The 18,510-nt window shown below is 46.3% G+C and overlaps 1 protein-coding gene and 1 non-coding gene across 4 annotated transcripts in view; both read left to right on the forward strand.

Moving 5' to 3' along the window:
* The first annotated feature begins 5,153 nt into the window (after window positions 1–5,153).
* LOC133049043 (U6 spliceosomal RNA) lies at window positions 5,154–5,260 on the forward strand. Its single transcript, XR_009691201.1, has one exon. It is a non-coding gene; the product is annotated as a U6 spliceosomal RNA (small nuclear RNA).
* A 10,440-nt stretch (window positions 5,261–15,700) lies between these two features.
* Window positions 15,701–18,510, forward strand: part of COL15A1 (collagen type XV alpha 1 chain) — a 101,285-nt gene continuing 98,475 nt past the window's right edge. For 2 of the 3 annotated variants that reach the window (XM_061132937.1, XM_061132939.1), the window contains exons 1-2: window positions 15,849–16,083; window positions 16,164–16,249. In XM_061132937.1, coding sequence (XP_060988920.1) covers window positions 16,073–16,083; window positions 16,164–16,249 — 97 coding nt within the window. In that variant the 5' untranslated portion in view covers window positions 15,849–16,072. Of the gene's footprint in view, window positions 15,820–15,848; window positions 16,084–16,163; window positions 16,250–18,510 lie in introns of those variants that run through there. The other variant, XM_061132938.1, reaches the window with a different exon arrangement.

Below are 18,510 nucleotides of genomic sequence, written 5' to 3' on the forward strand. Positions count from 1 at the left end.
GATAAGGACTTTTAAAAAGTATCTACAATAAACATTATCATCTTTAACAAGATAAAACAATAATTCCTTAAGATGAACAAAAGCCCAGAGTTCAAATTTCCCCCAAAGTCTCTTAAATGTTCATGGAACAACTGACTGGTTCCACACTGAGAAAGAGTATGACAAGTCTGTACATTGCCACTCTGCTTATTTGACTTATACGCAGAGTACATCATGAGAAACGCTGGGCTGGATGAAGCACAAGCTGGAATCAAGATTGCCGGGAGAAATATCAACAACCTCAGATAGACAGATTATACCACTCTAATGGCAGAAAGTGAAGAGGAACTAAAGAGCCTCTTGATGAAGATGAAAGAGGAGAGTGAAAAAGCTGGCTTAAAACTCAACATTCAAAAAACTAAGATCATGGCATCCAGTCCCATCACTTCATAGCAGATAGAAGGGTGAAAAGTGGAAGCAGTGACAGATTTTATTTTCACTGTGGATAGTGACTGTAGCCATGAAATCAGAAGGCACTTGCTCCTTGGAAGAAAAGCTATGACAAACCTAGACAGTGTATCAGAAGGCAGAGACATCACTTTGCTGACAAAGGTCCATCAAAGCTATGACTTTTTCAGTATTTATGTATGTGAGAGTTGGACCATAAAGAAGGCCGAGTGCTGAAGAAGTGATGCTTTCTAATTGTGGTATTGGAGAAGACTCTTAAGAGTCCCTTGGTCTGTAAGGAAATCAAACCTATCAATCATAAAGAAAATCAACCCTAAATACTTTTTGGAAGGACTAATGCTGAAGCCGAAGCTCCAATACTTTGGCCACCAGATGTGAAGAGACAACTCACTGGAAAAGATCCTGATGTTGGGAAAGATTGAAGGCAGGAGGAGAAGGGGGCGGCATAAGATGAGATAGTTAGATAGCATCAATGACTCAGTGAACATAAATCTGAGCACACGCCGAGAGATAGTGAAGGACAGTGCTGTAGTTCATGAGGTCGCAAAGAATTGGACACATTAGCAACTGAACAACAAAAACAAAATAATTCATTTGTTTGGATCAGGATCAAAATAATGCCCAATTATTGTAATGGGTTGACCAATCTCTTAAGTTTCTTTAAACCTCTAGATTCCCCTTCTGCTTGTTTTTTCTTTTCCTTGTAATTTATTTGTTTAAAGAAAATTGATCATCATGTCCTATAGAGTTAGTGTCACTCACTAAATGAATTTTGCTGTTTGTACCCCCTACAGTGTTGTTTAACGTGGTTCTATGTTCTTTACATTTTAAAGAAAAAAAGTCTAATAGGAAAAGTAATGATCTAATGCCATTGCCCTCATAAAACTATTTTTATTCCTGTCTGTTCTCCTTTGGTCCCTGTTTATATGCATATAACCTTTGGTGTATTTTTTTTTTTTCTGTTTAACACCACACTGTAAATATTTTCCATGTTTCTATGTAAAATTTTCATAATTAACATTCTTACTAGCTACTTACTATTCCAGAGTGGTGTCAAGCCTTAATCATTTTCTTACTGTTGAACTTTAGGTTTTGTGTACTTTTGTTAGTCTGATTGATAATAGTAAATCTTTCATGTCTCTGGTATAATTACTTTAGGGTAGACAGATGCCCAGGAGTGAGACAAGGGCTCAAAATGGATGAATAGTTTCATGTATTATGTACCTACAACAAGGTGCCTTCTCCAAATGTCCCCGTTCACATCATCACCAGCAACGTACACACGAACTCTGCCCCAGGTCTTTACACTCTGCTTCCCCCTGTGGTTTCCCCCAGATCCATGTATGTCAAATGAAACTGTCGTACATCAGAGTTGACCACAACTTTTTGCTATTTCTCCCATTTTGAGGTGGAATCTTATTCTACCCCACCTTGAACCTGGGCTAGACTTACTGATTATCTGACCCATAGTATGTGACTGAAGTGATGTTCTAGAATTTCCAGCTAGTGTGCAAGAAGTCTAGGTCTCTGAATGCTTGCTCTGGGCAATGCCAGCTACCATGTTAGAGCTCTAACTTGCTGAGGGGACTGCGGGGCTAGAGAGGCCTGGTGCAGCAGCTGTGGTCAAGAGACCCAACCCAGTCCAGCCTGCCAGCCTCCCCAGGCGTCAAGCACGGGAGGGAACTTCTGAATCCTCTAGACTCATTTGCCAGCTGTGTACCACAGATGCCCTCAGATGCCATGAAGAGCCTTGCCTGAATTCCCGACTCAAAACCGTGAAATACAATAAAGCAGTTCTTATTTTAAGCTGCTAAATGTTAGGGTAGTTTGTTATGCAACAATAGAGACTGGAACAGGTGCCTTTTTGCCCTCCCCAGTATTTTTCTTGTGTTAAGAACTATGTTCCTTTGGTTTAAATTTCCAGTTTGCATTTTCCCAGCGATTTGGATTTGTGGGGTTTTACTCACCTTTATGGAGAAGGAAATGGCAGCCCACTCCAGTGTTCTTGCCTGGAGAATCCCAGGGATGGGGGAGCTGCCGTCTATGGGGTCCCTGGTGGGCTGCCGTCTATGGTGTAGCACAGAGCCGGACGCGACTGATGCGACTTAGCAGCAGCAGCAGCATTCACCTTTGTGGGCTTCCCAGGTGGCTCAGTGGGTAAAGAATCCACCTGCAATGCAGGAAATGCAGGAGTTTGACCCCTGGGTCGGGAAGATCCCCTTGAGGAGGGAATGGCAACCCACTCCAGTATTCTTGCCTGGAGAATCCCATGGATGGAAGAGCCTGGTGGGTTAAAGTCCACAGGGTCGCGCAGAGTCAGACACAACTGAAGCGACTGAGCTCACACACACGTTCACTTTTGTAAATTGACCTTGTTTTGCCCCCGAGTAGAACTTTGACTCTGGATTCACATTTATATATTGTGTCTGGGACCCTGCATGTCCCAGCCCCCTGCCCCCCAACTCACTGGGACATGAGTGGCTCCTGCCAAGGAGATTTCTACCTGAATGACCTGGATGACCCGGAGTTTCCTTCCAATTCTTCCATGATTCTAAGTGTCCTGGATGGTGGAGGGAGAAAATGAGATTTGTTTTCTAAACCCAACACCCATATCCACTGGATCATGGCATATCAAGTGCTGCAGATGACACAAGAATTGTAGTTAGACATACACATCATTTCAGTGTTCCTTTACAAGAAGGAACTTGTAAGTTTACAAGCTTACAAGAAGCCCCTTGTAAGTGGATCCATAACAACCTGAAAACATAGAAATAAGAGAACTTTTAAACCCTGAACGGTTTCTGCAGTAATGTAATTTGGACTCTTTTGTGTCTTAAACAAGACTATATTTTTACATATGCTTTTTGCATATATTTTATATTTATTTCATAAAACATGAAACTATTATAACACAGTATTTGGGCAATAAGATGGGCAGTTTCTCAAATTACCCCCCAGTCTCTACTAATGATATTTCTTCCTACTTAAAGCATTAATAATAGCATTGATTGCCTTCTTTTTTTTTTTTAGGGATTGAACTCCTTTTTTTTTTTTAAAAGAAGAGATATAATACTAACAGAGAAATTTGAAAACAAGGTAAAAAAAATCCATTAGGCTACCATATTGACACAGTGACATGTACATTTTTATGTTCCCTGCTTGTTTTTATAAGTCATGTGTGCAAGTATTTTCCAGACCATGTTTTAACTTAATACTTTATCATAAGTATTTTCTTTGATCCTTCATAAACTTCATACCATCATATTTAATGGTTATAGAATATTTCTTCAAGGCTTATACCCTAATTTATTTTACCATCCTCTCTCCCCTTTTTGAATATTTGGGCTGCTTCCAGTTTTTCACTAAGCAACTCTTTGATGAGTATTTTTCTGTATATGGCTTTTTCCATATTTCAGGGTATTTTCTTAGGCTAGCTTCCCAGAAGGGGATTATGGAGTCAGAGTGTATGAACATTTTTTATGGCTTCAAAGCATCTTTTGAAGAAGGTAGGTGTTCTATTTCATGAGGTTCACAAACATAAAAGAGGAAACTTGGCTTCAAAAAAATCTCTTGTAACACACGCATGTAAAAATTTGGGCAAAGAGCTGTTTTAATAGTTTTTTAAGTTATTAAAGCTTGCCCTTTTAAATTTAAAAAAGTTACTTTTGATTCTATTTGTTTTTGATGACAGTCTTTGCTAAGATGTTTTACACTTCTGAGCTTTTCTGAAAAGAACCCACAGAGCACAATTTAACCTTTTCTTGATGACTCACGTGGTCAGTATCACCATCAGCTGTTTCCCTGGGCTGAACACCCAAGGACTTTCAGGAATTTTTCAGGTGGAGAGGCTACTGCTCTCCTTCACAAAACAGCCAGAGACCAGGAAAGCTTCTGGAAATCTACCCCTATCTCTAGTTTCACAGCTCTGCATCTGAGCTGCTGGCTACTTGCAGTGAGCTGCCTTCTCAAACACAGACTTGTCTCGCCAAAGATGCCAATGACTGCTCTGATCTCTCCTCTTCACTCACAGGCCACAGGCAGTTATTCAGATTGGTCTGAAGGATCTGCTCCTATCAGACAGCAAGCTACCCACATCAGCAATTGTCCCTCTTGGCAAATACTATTTATGAAGCACAAATACTGAAGTGGTGAAAACTGCAGGTTAGGATTTCCCTGGACTCACTGTTGGAAACTTCCATCTCCCACTGAAGTCCTGTGAGACTCCTGCAACTCCCCACGTGAAGGTGAAAAACTGCCAGTTGTCTTTTTGTGTCTCTTCTGGATAACGAGGTAGGTGAACGGAGTTCTGAATAAAGGCTGGGTGCTTTACTGAGGTGGTAGAGACCGTGAAACGTGAATGGAATATTCATGGGAGGCCAGAAGACTCAAGTTCAAGTTCCAGCTCTGCCCTTCAACAGCCTACTGGCCCTGAGAGAGTCAGTTACTTAACCCTTCTGAGCTTCAGTTTTCTCATCTCTGAAAGGGATAATAAGATGTGCCCTGTCACCTCCAGGCTTATTGTGATGATAACATGAGATAAGTGGTAAGGAAGTTATGAAGGCCCCTACCTATGTGGGTCATCATAACCTTGTTCAGATTGTAAGAATACAGACCGCTCAGGTCAGTGCAAGCTAACATTTTACTTTGTTAGCTTTCTGGTGGGGAAACGTATGACATTTCATGTGTTGTTAAGAATATGAGCCCAGGTGCTCGCTTCGGCAGCACATATACTAAAATTGGAACAATACGGAGAAGATTAGCATGGCCCCTGTGCAAGGATGACACGCAAATTCGTGAAGCGTTCCATATTTTTTACAATATTGTAAAGTAATTAGCCTCCAACTAATAAAAATAAATGAAAAAAACAAAAGAAGAAAGTTAATCAGTAGTTCATGGCTACTTTAGCAATAAAGTCTCCTAAATTAAATAAATAAATAAAAAGCATTTAAATTAAAAAAAAAAAAGAAGGTGAGCCCAGGCAGTGCTGGCATCCCCAGAGCATGGAGTGGGTGAGGTGAGGGTTTGAGGAGTTGTCTGAATCCTTGCTGGCACTGGGGTGCCACAGAGAGAGTGTGATACTCCTCAAGGTTCTGCACGTGAGAACACCAAGTCGCAAAACCCAGGAAGCAGGAAGAGCACAAACCAATATAGGAAGGGACTGTCCATGGAGAACAAAGGGGAGGGCCACATTTTCTGAAAATGGTACCATTTAAAGTAATATGTTAATATGATGGTTGTTACGAGTGCAATAAAATATTAGAGGAAGCAGCTGGAAGAGGGGCTCAGTCTACGACTGACTTCAGTGGTTAGCAGATGTCAACGGGGAGCCGAGTGTCCCACTGTCAGCATCACAACCCCACCCCTTGAGTCTGACCTTGCCCTGGGCTGCCCGGGTGGCATCTACGCTTGTACTTTTCCCTCCATTTTAGAGCCTGGCCTTCTTCCACACAGTGGCAGGGCAGGTTGGCATCGAGTTGGAGAACCAGGTTGACCTCTGCCATAGGTGCCAGGTTGTAGTTCAGAGAAGGGGAGAAGAACTGTCTTAAAGCCTTTCAGCTGAATTCAGGGTCCTCAGCCCTACAGCCAACTCCTCCCTCCGTGGCTAGTTCCACTGTCCACTGTGATGCAAGAGCCTTTTCATTGTTGGACCCATTTGCTCCCACTGTGGGAAAATGCAAAACACATGGGCCTCTTAGCTCAGAGCAGGGTCCTGTGAAAACCGCAGGCCTCAACGATGGACAATTGTCTGTCTCTCTTTAGGCGTCTCTTCGGGAGACAAAGCACGACAAGCTGAGCCCATCAGAATTCACTGGGGATTTCACTTTAGCTCTGAAATTTCCCATGTCAAGTAGTGTGGGTGGAGCAAGCAAATGATTCTTAACAGTGAGAGTCATTCCGTATTCTACTGCTGCTGCTGATCACAGTTTTGACAGATCACATCCTAAAATGAGTTTTGGCCCATTTGGAGGTCATGAAATCTATGTGGTAAGGTGTTTTTTGGGGTTTTTTTTGGTAGGTTTTGACCAGCCTCTCTCTTTTTAATTGAATGGAATAGTACAGAACAGAGTAGAAAATACCCAAGTTCATACATGTAATAAGGGCAAATACTGTACCCTGAAACTTTAGTTTCAGAAGGGTGTGTTTATGCGACTGTGAGACCAAGTGTCTTGATCGAAAAAATTTGGAAGTCACGATCTACTAGCATTTCACAGTCGGTAATTTTGCAGGGCTATTTTTCCCTGGTGTTATATAGATTGTCTCTGGTATTGTAGAACTCAGCATCCCTGGCCCCTGCCTGCCAAATGCCAGCTGCATCCTCATTCAATGACAAAAGAAACTTCCCTATTTGGATGTTTCCAAACACTAGGTGCAACTGACCAAATACTTGAACCTGTAGAGTTGTGGAAAGAGGAAGACACAACCTACTGCTGATTTAAGAGCTCTCCTGCAGATCTGCAGTCAAGGCCAGCAGAGCCAGGGTGGGAGGGACATAAAGGAGGAGAGACAGAAGCTGTGGATTTTGGAAGCCACACCACTTACCGGCCACTCTCAAAAGGAAAGTGTGGTCTTGCTATCGGGGCTCATCAGTCTTCAGTCAGTGATAAAACCCTGTTACTTTCGACGGATTTCAAGTCCTGCCCTCTGACTTATCACAGAGACCTATTTATCAACGCTCATCCTCCTTCAGATAAAAATAGCAGGTAACTTGAATGATTCCATATTCACGACACCCTTCTTTACAGATACTGGGGAAAGGACAGTTATTATCTGGTGTTTGGGGTTGGGTGGAAAATAGGTAGCCCCCCAGGGGAGAGATGTGCCCACACATCCTCTCCAACAGGTTTCCTTCTCCAGCCAAATGGCAGGCAGGGGACCCCCTGGTTCCATTATTTCTTTAAATTTGCACAGCAGAGGTGGATTTGATAGGACTTGGGATCAGGTGCAAGGCCCCTTCCATTTTGGGCTGCTTTGTTTCCAAAATCTTGGCCTTAACAATGCAGGACCTCTTGCTCTATCAAGGGCGTGGCAAATGGGAAAATTCATCCAAGAGAGGTTGTGGCAGCCTGTCTGAGCTGGAAACTGCAAGTGCATCATTGTAGGGGGTTATATTTGAACAGTGAACTGTCTTAAAGCAAGAAATGTCAAGATAGAGGTCAGAAACCAGGTGTTATAAGAAATAAAAAAAAAAAAAAAGAAATGTAGATGCGAATTTTAGGCCAATGGAAATGAAATCTCAGCATGCATAAGATGGACCAGAGGAGCTTCTGAAAATTCAAACCCCTGGTTCTACCTACAGACATTTTGATTTGGTAGGTGTTGAGTAGAGACTCAGAAGCTATACTTTTAATATTTTCTCCACAAAATGATTCTGATGCACGTGGGCCACAGGTTAGGAAACACTGGTCTGGACTGAGGCTGACTGATACTGATTGGCAGAATAACTAACTTTTATCCTTTAAGGGTCTGCCCTCTTAGCTACCTTGATTATCTCATTTGCTCACTTACCATCATTATGGAATGTGGAACTACCAAGAAATCTCCCCCAAATTACCTGAGTTCCTCTCTGTCCCCAATAAGGTAGTCACTGGTAATACTTCTCATGGTAATCAGGGTTCTTATCCCCACAAATACAGCCACACTTTTCTTTGTCTGCTGGCTCTCTGGCAAGAACAACTTAAAATGGCCAGGTGGTACTCTCAGCTTCAAGTGGCCTTACTATATTTCTTGGAAGAATTCTTCCCCTGAAAATCAGCACCTTTACCTCAAAAGAGTCTAGGGTTTCAGTGGATCACTGGAAGAAGTAAAGGGCTCAATCCTAGTACTATCTCTTGATTCCCAGACCCAAGTATTCTAGCTCCTGGGGACACAGGCCCAATCAGTGACCATGAGTTCCATGTTCTGGAGCAGAGTGCCATAACACTGCACTCTATCACACCTAAGCTGATGCCTTAGCTGAGCCTTTAATAGGCCCGTCCACCGTTGTGTTAAGTTAGCTGCTTCTTGTGATGCGGTAAAGCTAAAACCAATGTATCCCTTGGTCATTCATCCATTTTCACACCTCTCTTGCCATAAAATGGGTCCCTTAATTTGAGACAGTGTCATATGAGACACCACATTGATATATCAAGCATTCTGCTACTCTGAGTGGTGGTGCTGACAAAGGTACTTGGTCAGGGAAGGCAAACCCATACCCAGAAAGGTATCAAGAAGCTTGCACAAGCCTCTTAGCCTCATCTACCAGAGGACAGAAAGAAGAAGGAAGAAGATTTGCAATTCTGTAGCCCGCAGAATGAAAACCACAATCGTAAAAGTTAATCAAAGTGAAAAGGCAGAGGATTATATTCCAGATGAAGGAACAAGATAAAACCCCCAGAAAAACAAATAAATGAAGTGGAGACAGGCAACCTTCCAGAAATAGAATTCAGAAAATGACAGTGAAGATGACCAGGATCTTGGAAAAAGAATGGAGAAGATGCAAGAAATGTTTACTGAAGACTTAGAAGAACCAAAGAACATCAGAGCAGGATGAACAATACACTGGAAGGAATCAACGGCAGAAAAACTGAGGCAGAGGAACGGGCATGTGACAAAACTGTGGAAATCACTGCTGCAAAACAGAATATAGAAAAAGGAATGAAAAGAAATGAAGACAGCCTAAGAGACATCTGAGACAACCATTAAAGACACCAACATTTGCATTATAGGGGTCCCAGAAGGAGAAGCGAGAGAGAGGAAGGACTGAGAGAATATTAGAAGAGATAATAGCTGAAAACTTCCCTAACATGGAAAGGAAATAGTCAACCAAGTCCAAGAAGCTCAGAGAGTCCAAGGCATGATAAACCCAAGGAAGGACACATGGAGACACATAGTCGTCAAACTGACAAAAATTAAAGACAAAAATAAAAAAAGCAGCAAGGGAAAATGACAAACAACATACAAGGGCTCCCATAAGGTTATCAGATTGCTCAACAGAAACTCTACAAACCCGAACAGAATGGCATCATATATTTAAAGTGATGAAAGGAAAGAACCCACAACCAAGAATACTCTACCTAGCAGAAAGGTATTGATTCTGGTGAGGAGGAACTGCTCAGAAGGGGTCTGAAGAAACCCCCCTGTCACCAAGTGGCCAGGCGGTCTCTCTGAGGAACGGTACCGTATTGAGGATTCAGCGTCAGTCTCTGTAGCTGGCGGGCTGGCCATCCCACAAATTCGGGAGGTAGATCAGCTCCAGAAGGATGGGGCCCGTGTTGCTGGGTCTTTACCTCCCATCTGCCCCTGCCATCACGTGACTCTTCCCAAGGCCCCGCCATGTCAGGCCTGGGACAGCCACAGTGAGAGGCCCGCTGACGCCCGCAGGGTGAGTCCCCGTCCACCTGGCCGTTGCACGTCTCCTCTGTGCCGGGTGCTTTCTGCTGAGCACCATGAGATCCAAAGACCAACGCATTTTGTGCCCATTCCTAGACATATTCACATAATACTGAGCTTCCAGCAGAACCCTTATATTAACTACCTGACTTACAAAAAGGTTAAGTGGAGGTCCTTGAAACTATCTCCCTTTTTCCACCTCCAAGAGTAAATCAGAAGCAGTACCACATCCCAGGACGTACTGCAGAATTTAGAGCTACTGCATGAATACTAAGTCACTTCAGTCGTGTCCAACTCTTTGCTACCCTATGGACTGGAGCCCACCAGGCTTCTCTGTCCAGGCAAGAATACTGGAGTGAGTGGCCATTTCCTTCTCCAGGGGCTCTTCCTGACCCAGGGTTCGAACCCGCATCTCTTCTGTCTCCTGCGTTGGCTGGCAGGTTCTTTACCACTAGTGCCACCTGCGAAGCCCTTAGAGCTATTATTAACACTGAAATGGTATAGGGGCAACAGGTCCCATTTTTATTTCCACTAATTCACTAGTGTGGTCTTTGCAAAAGCCAAATGGATTATGGTGGATAATAGTGGATTGCTATAAACTTGGCCAGATGGTAGCCTCAGTTGCAGCTGCCGTGCCAGATGTGGTAGCTACTGGAATATATAAACAACATTTGACATATGGATGCACCATGATTTGGAAAATGCAGTCACAGTCTCCATGGAGGGGGAAATCAAAAGCAGTTTGCTTTCATATGGTAAGGAGAATAGTCCATATTCACTTTTTGTTCCCAGAAATATGTTAACTCTCCTGTTCTCTGTTATAATATAGTCTATAGGGACCTTGCCATCCTAATGCTCACCCCCTATTTGGTAACATCACGCTAATTGGACCTGTAAGATGGAAGTGACAACCAGTTTAGAAATGCCATTATTATCATGAATATGAAAGATAAATTCCACCATCTAGCTTATTCTGGCTCACACACTGAGGTGTTACTCAGTCTTAGGTGCCTCTTTGGTATTAGGGAGTAAAATCCTAGGGAGCAGAAGTACAGAAAAGGGAAATGAGTCAGGGAAGAAGAAACTGCTGATGAAAGAGATTATATGATTGATCCCTTAGTCTTGTGAGAGTGTCTCTCAGATGCCTTATAAATGACCATCTCAGGACAGTGCATCTGGGAGAAATAGGGAGAGAAAGGTATTTTCTGGCTTCCGTTGGCTAAATATTTGCTTCCCGGGGTGTTATTTCTACTGCACTTCCGGGTTGCTCAGAGTGGACTGTACAGTGGGTCACAGGTCAGCATCCACAGGATGGCCCCGAGTAGGAAGGGACAAGTGCTCTGTGTGGAAAAAGGGCAAGGGGCTAGGACACGAACAGGGACTCTGGGCGCCTAGAAATTCCCACCCACCGGGAAAGGGAGCCAAGGTTTTTATCCACGAGCTCCTGCAGGCCTCTGGGTGAGAGCAGCTGGGAGGTCAGCGTTAGTTCCCCAGCACCTCCAGCCTGCTTCAGCAGCCAGAGAAAGCGCTCGGGTGACGGGCCGCGGTCACTGACGGTGGGATGGCCTTGTCTACGCTGCACACGAGTGGCGGAGGCGGAGAGCAGGCACTGGTAGTGGCGCCTGAGGTGTTTTACACACTCGTCCCTTCTTTTGCTTTTGTCCCCTTCCCAGTAAGATTATCAGATTTTCAAATCATCTCACATATGAAGAACAAATCGACTCGTCTCAGCCCATGGTCCCCTCTGCCATATCCAAACACATCAGGGTGCTCTTCAGAACTAAAGCATCCTCTGTGGAAGGCCCTTTGGGGATTTCACTGTCATTGTTTTCTCTTGATTACCCCAAAGGCAGTGCTTTTCTGTGAGTAGTTAAATCTTCTCTGGTCCACTAGCTAGGTCTCTTGTTTTTCTGCTCTTGAAACCAGAGGAGGGTGCAAGCTTTGAGTGTCTCTTGTGATCTTTCTCACCACGACTCCCCAAGAGAGGTGTTATCCCCATGTTCTGAGGAAACAGGTTCAGAAAGAGGTGTGCTGTGTGCTTATATGGGCATGTGTGCAGTCGCTAAGTCATGTCCGACTCTCGGTGACCTCATGGACTGTAGCCTGCCAGGCTCCTCTGTCCATGGATTCCCAAGGGAAGCATACTGGAGTGGGTTGTCATTTCCTCCTCCAGGGGACCTTCCTGACCCAGGGATCGAACCCGTGTCTCGGGCAGCTCTAGCATTGGCAGGTGGCGTCTTTACCACGGAGCCACCTGGGAAGCCCCACTTTGTCCCAAACCACAACCCAGAATCCTTCTGATTTTTGTGCCCTTTCTAACTGCTTGAAACAGTCTGGAGAATGCTTTTGGAGACCGAGTTTACTGGGACACTTGAGTGGTACATAGGAAAATGCAACAGCCCGTTAATTTAATTGATTCCTGGAAGAGCTGGGACATAGATCCACCATCTCCACACGTCTCGATCTTGTGGATTGTACTGAAGCCACGGTAAACAATTTAGACCAGTTCCAGCATGACACAAAGCTTCCTCTTGGCTATTTCTACAACTTCATATTGAATAGAAGGAAATTGCTTAAACCCTCAAAACACAGTCTGGCAGGAGGCGAATGCCTTGCTTGGCATCCTGCCCTCATGCCTCCCACACCAGCAGCTGGGACCATTTGGTCCCCGTCAACTCCCAGGCTGGACACCCTCTCTGCCCTCCACCATCGGTCAGTTCATGGTTCCCACCTCCAGGCCCAGCTTTAAAATGAGAGCCCTGATTACTGACAAACATGGTCTGACTTCCCAGGTGAAATAAGTACAAAATTAGAAATATTAACATGCATCTATCTCATCATTTATAGGAAAGAAATGTGCTCTTGGGATGTTTAGATTCTAGTGAACTGGAAATTATCAGATACCAACAAAGTATAAAATGTGTACACAGGACTTCCCTGCCAGAGTAGTAAAGGAAACTGCTGCCTTATGCATATGTACCTTGGACTGATAAATTGGGCCACAATCAAGCCCACCAATCAAAATGCATCTGTTCATTCATGCATCAGGTAACATGCATAACTGAGGGCAGCCAGGTGTGTTTCATCATGGCATTTTAGTTTTCATTCTTTCAATGTAGATATACTTAATCTGTGTATTAAACATGAAGAAATATGTTCTTTCACATCTTTCTTGAAACATGCCCACCTTCTCTATCCACATATCTTTCCCCCCTATTTTTAACAGAGACATGAGCACTCAATCTATTCCACTTTTCTCTTTCTTATAAAAGGCAGAGTGCATATGTGATGATAAATGGCAAAAGATTCTTAGTTTTGGTGTTGGGGAACAATAGGGATGGTAGTGAAACTGAAAGTTACTCAGTCAGGTCTGACTCTGCGACCCCATGAACTATACAGTCCATGGAATTCTCCAGGCCAGAATACTGGAGTGGGTAGCATTTCCCTTCTCCAGGGGATCGTCCCAACCCAGGGATCGAACCCAGGTCTCCCTCATAGAAGGCGGATTCTTTACCAGCTGAGCCACAAGGGAAGCCCAAGAATACTGGAGTGGGTAGGCTATCCCTTCCCAGCAGATCTTCCCAACCCAGGAATCGAAACTTGGTCTCCTGCATTGCAGGTGGATTCTTTGCCAACTGAGCTGTCAGGAAAGCCAGGGATGGTAGGGACCATGACAAACTGGAGAAATTGGCCTTGACTGAAGGTATGAACCGCTTTCAATGCAAATCAATCACTGGCATAAGGAACACAAGTCCCATGTTACCAGGTTTTCCAAAAATTTAAAAAGAAGCCAGAAATCTGGATTTTAACATAAACCAACTAATTATCAAATATAATGCTAACTAATTTAATTTGGAGATTGACACCAGACACCTGAACAATACCTATCTATGGGCCAAACTGAGCCAACAGTTCACAGCTTTCAGTTTTAAGTGTGAAACAGAACAATAGAACTATTATATAACCATAGTTGATGTGACTCTTTCGAAGCAATATAGAATTATAGTTATAAGAAAGTCAATTACATTCCCAGTCAATATGGTACTTTATAAACAATAAAAAATATAGAACTAAGAAGGCAAATTCCTTATGGTTAGTAAATCATAATAAAATGATATGTCCAGCACACCATGACTGCAAGTGGGAAAGAATTCATACTCACAGAGAATATGAAGAGCTAAGAAAGAAGCCTGACCGTGTTGTTAGAATGCACTGGATCTGGTGGATTAGTTTCACATGGGCCACCCTAGCTCCAGAGCTGCCTTGGCTGTTTTACCCCTCCCTCCCGCTTGCACCCGCAGACCCCCAGTCTGGGTTAACTTTACTACTCTGTTGAAGCCTCTCCCGCCTTCTCCTGGCCATGCTGAATTTTCTTCCAGCCCCGACCCCTCACATCTGCACAGCACTTTACAGCGGACAGAGTGCGGCTGCATGCACGTGATCTCGCCGAGACTCACAGCCACGCACTCACAGCAAGATCGTTACATCCATTTTATAGATGATGAAATAAAGAGTCAAGTGAGGACAGGATCTGCCCAATGTGGGCCAGAACTGGATGGGAACCCAGGCTCCTGACTCCAGGCCCGAGCTCCCTGTGGAGCCCTTACTGCTGCGGGTTTTAACCCCTTCATGCCCGAGTGCCCCGTAACTCCAGTGCGATTTTGCTCTTGAGGGTGGGGAAGTGGGTCTCATCTTGTTGTTAGACAGGTAGCATGACTGGTGAAGAGCATGGGTGTTGGCCAATGTCACGCACTAGCTTGGCACTTTTTAGACATCAGCTTCCTCATCTATGAATTGAGGACCACTGAAGGACCACCTATCCAGGACTGTTGCATGGATGGACCGTTGTCAGCAAAGCATTTAGCGCCGGGCGGGGGACACAGTCAGCACGTAATACCTGTTAGCTACTATGTCCACCACCATCCCATCTCTGCAGGGCCAGCTCATGTTACTATCTCACTTGGCAGGTGGTGACTTATCATCTAGAGATGAAAACCAGGAACTGACCACAGAGCCACAGCCCAGTGTGGCTACTTGGCACATGAGGGAAAGAGGACCCTGCGCCTGCCTGGCTTTAGAACTGTCCAAGTCTCAGCTGCCCTCAGCTGCGCCTCCTCTCCCCCAAATATCTTACACTACTGGGCCGGGCGGTAATCACAACAAAGAGCCACCATCTGAGGGTTCAGACAGGGCCAGGACCTGCGCTAAGCTCAGTGCAGGTGGAACAGTCTACCCCCGCTCCTCCTCCCGCTGTGAGCTCTCCCGATGGCTTCTGGAGACTGAAACTGGTTTATTTTTCCTCAGTCATCACACTGCCTGGAGTGGTATCTCACCTAAAAATTGTGTTCCTTCCCCTGTTTACTGGCATCTCCTACGGCCAGGTACTACTTTAGACAGAGAACAGAACAGATGTAAATTCTTGCTCTCCTGGAGCTTATGTTCTGGTGGCGGGAGATGGTGGTGCAGGCAAGGCACAAAGAAGAGAAGCTTGGAATATTAGATATATTTACATTTTTAAATTAGGATTCTCTTTATTGCATTTATTTATATGGATCACATATTCCCCCTACCCCCACACCCACCAAATGGGCCATTCCTGGGCGTTCAAGGGGGTTGCGAGTCAGGGGTGCAGGGCAGGGTCCAATCCAGCTGTGAGACCTGGGGAGATTCCCTGCATCTCTCTGAGCCTCCAGGTTCTTCGTTGTCATTTAGGGAAATCACAGCGATTCCAGCCTCCCTTGGCTGGTGAGAAGATTCCATTGGCCCTTGAAAAGGGAGTGTTTTGTCGGCCGGGCAGCCCGGACACCGATAGACTAGAGGGCGGGAGGGAGCTGCCCGCTGACCCAGACGAGCGCGGGCGCGGGGCTTTTCTTGGTTACCCAAGGCCGCCCGGGTGGAAGCTGCGGCTGGGGGCGCGCATCCGTCGAGGGGGAAAGGGGCGTGGGCAGGCGGTAGTTGCCAGGAGTCCCGGGGCTTGAGTGCGCCGCTGCAGCACTGCCCGAGGTGGGGCGCGGCTCTGCCCGAGGTGGGGCGCGGCGCGCGCGGGAGCGCTGGGTGCGGCGGAGTCGGGTTTCAGAGCGCGGGTGACTCAGGACGCGGGCAGTGCTGGGATCCTGCCCGCCGCTGCCGCTGCTGCTACCCCTGCCCAGCGCCGCCTTTGTTCCCGGCAGGAAGGACGAGCGGTCCGCTCGCAAGGTCCGTTGCCGTCTGCGGAGCTCGGCTGCCCGGTGCCCACGGGGGCCCGCGGAACTGCGGGATGGCGCCCAGGTATGACCCGCTGCCCCGCGCCCCAGCCCCCCGGCCCCTACCGCCCGCCTCACCTTTTCTCCCTCCACCACTTCTTGCAGGAGGGACGCACAGTGCTGGCGCCTGCTTCTGCTGCTTTCCACCTCCGCGCTTCTCCCCGGGGTCACTCGGACCCGCTCCGCGACAGGTAAGCAGCCGGGCCCGAGCGCTGCACCGGCAACCTCCGCGCCCCAGAATAGCTGGTCTTGGCGGCGGGAGCGGCTGCGGTGCGCGCCTCATTCCTGGACATAAAAGGGAGTCCTCGCCGCTCGGGGCGCACTGGCGGTTCGGCTGCGGCTTCCCCAGGCGGTGCAGGGGGTTCGAGGGGTGAAAAAGTCTCCGGGCGGCCGAAGCGGGTGGAGCAGTATCCTGGAACCCGAGGTGTCTGAGCTAGGCGCAGCCCTTTCAGTCTTGGGCACAGAGCGACTTTGGAAGCCCAGTAAGAGTGCCAGCGGCCTCCGCTGGAACACTTCGCTCCAGCTCGCCCCGCGCCCGCGCTCAGGTGGTGCGTGCCGGTTGGCTCAGTGCAGGGCAGATGTGATGACCCGTCTGAACACAGGTGCGGAAGCAGGCCGCCACCACCTGGCGCTTGGCCGCGCAAGAAATAACGGGACCGAATTGCTCTGATACCTAACTTAGCCCTGAGTTACCTGGAGAGCCCCATCCATCGTGGGCAGTGACTCTGTGGATGATGGGGAGAGCTATAGACTGGGAACCAGGGGATCTGGTACCTTCTGTTCCTGGGCCTCTCTTTCCCCACCAGGACCCGGAGGCAGTTGTATGAAAAGTAAGAGTCTGAGTTAAAATAGTTTTGGTCTAAGGTGTGTGGCTGGGTTAGGTGCCACTGGACAATGAATTTCACTACTCTGTGCCTCACTTTCCACATCTGAAAAAGGGGAATACTTAGACCACCTTTCCTGCTAGGGATGCTGTGAAGATTAAAAGAGATATTAGAAATAATATGCTTTCCACACCGTGGCACGAAATAAGTGATGGAAACTACAAGCTGATCCTTGCAGTAGCTGCGTTGGAAAGCATTGCAGACATTTTTACAGCAGAGGATACTCAGGGTGAGACGGGCTTTAGGAACTGTTCTGTGCAAAAGGCAGGGCTTGGGCCCAGGTCTCTAGGCTTTCCTTCCCTGCTCAGCCCTTTCTCCGTGCAGTTTTGCAGGAGAACTACTGCTCTCCAAATAGCAGCCTCTGCCTGCTTTGGGATTTAGGAGATTAGTGCACAGTCTCAACGGGAGTAACTGTGCAGTGTGCAGGGAGACTGTGGGGGCAGACAACCTCTGTCCCTTGAAGGAAACTGAGAACTGCCTTGCAGGCTGTGGTTAACTCTCTGTGTGCCAGAGGAAAGCTGGGACAGCCCAGACTGTGTCTCCTTGGGAGCAAGACTCAAAGGCCATGACAGCTTTTCCTGCCAGAGCGTCCAGCCTGGCATTTCTTACAGGTCAGAGGGCAGCCGGAGCCCAGTTTTGGCTTCTCAGCACTGTGGCCCATGTCAGAACGTTTCAATTTTGCATGTGATGTAGGGTACTGCCAACTCAGTGGCAGAGGGCATCTTCAGATTCTGTAGTCTTTTGTGAACTTTGCTGTAACCCCATCCCCCAAATGGAGAAGGTTCTGGAGAAACTGGTGTTTCTTTCTCCTCCTGCATTTGTAGGCTGGCTCCCTCAATGCCGGGTCAGGGCTGTTTTTCTAACACAGAGGAATTCCCGTAAATATCCATAATGTAAAAAGGGACTGCCAGGAAGCCCTCAGGAGATGAAAAGGGCCTGGAGAGGGCTATTTGTAATTGATGGGTAATTGAGGAATATTCAGTGTCCCTCTGGGATTCTGGAGAGAATCTTCCCAGATGTGGAATATCCTCTGCAGGTCAAATCTTGCATGAAGTTTATTGAGGCTAATGCTTGTAAACCACTTCATAGGTGTGTATGATATGTTCATACTTCATTCACCCAGTCCTCACAATCACTCCAGGAGCTGGGTACTGGGGCTGTGCTCAGATGAGGAAACAAGGTCCAAAGTCCCAAGGCTTCTCAGCTTCCGAGGGTTTCCTGGCCCACCCTGTTTAAAGAGACCCTTGTCATGGGCTCCTTGTCCCCCCCACATCGACCTTTTGTGTCTGATTTCTTTCACTCAGCATGTTTTTGAGGTTCATTGATGTTGTAGCATGTATTAACTTCATTTTTTTCTGACCGAATAATGTTCCATTGTATGGATATAGTGCAATTTGTTTATCCATTCTTCCATTGATGGAGCCACTTGTGTTGTTTCAGCCTTTTGGCTGTTATGATTAGTGGTTTTGCAACATTTGGGTACAAGGACTTGAGTACTTGTTTTCAATTATTTTGGTTGTATACCCAACAGTGAGATTGCTGGGTTATATCATAATTCCATGCTTAAA

Source organism: Dama dama, chromosome 29 (assembly GCF_033118175.1).
Source record: "Dama dama isolate Ldn47 chromosome 29, ASM3311817v1, whole genome shotgun sequence".
NCBI lineage: Eukaryota > Metazoa > Chordata > Mammalia > Artiodactyla > Cervidae > Dama > Dama dama.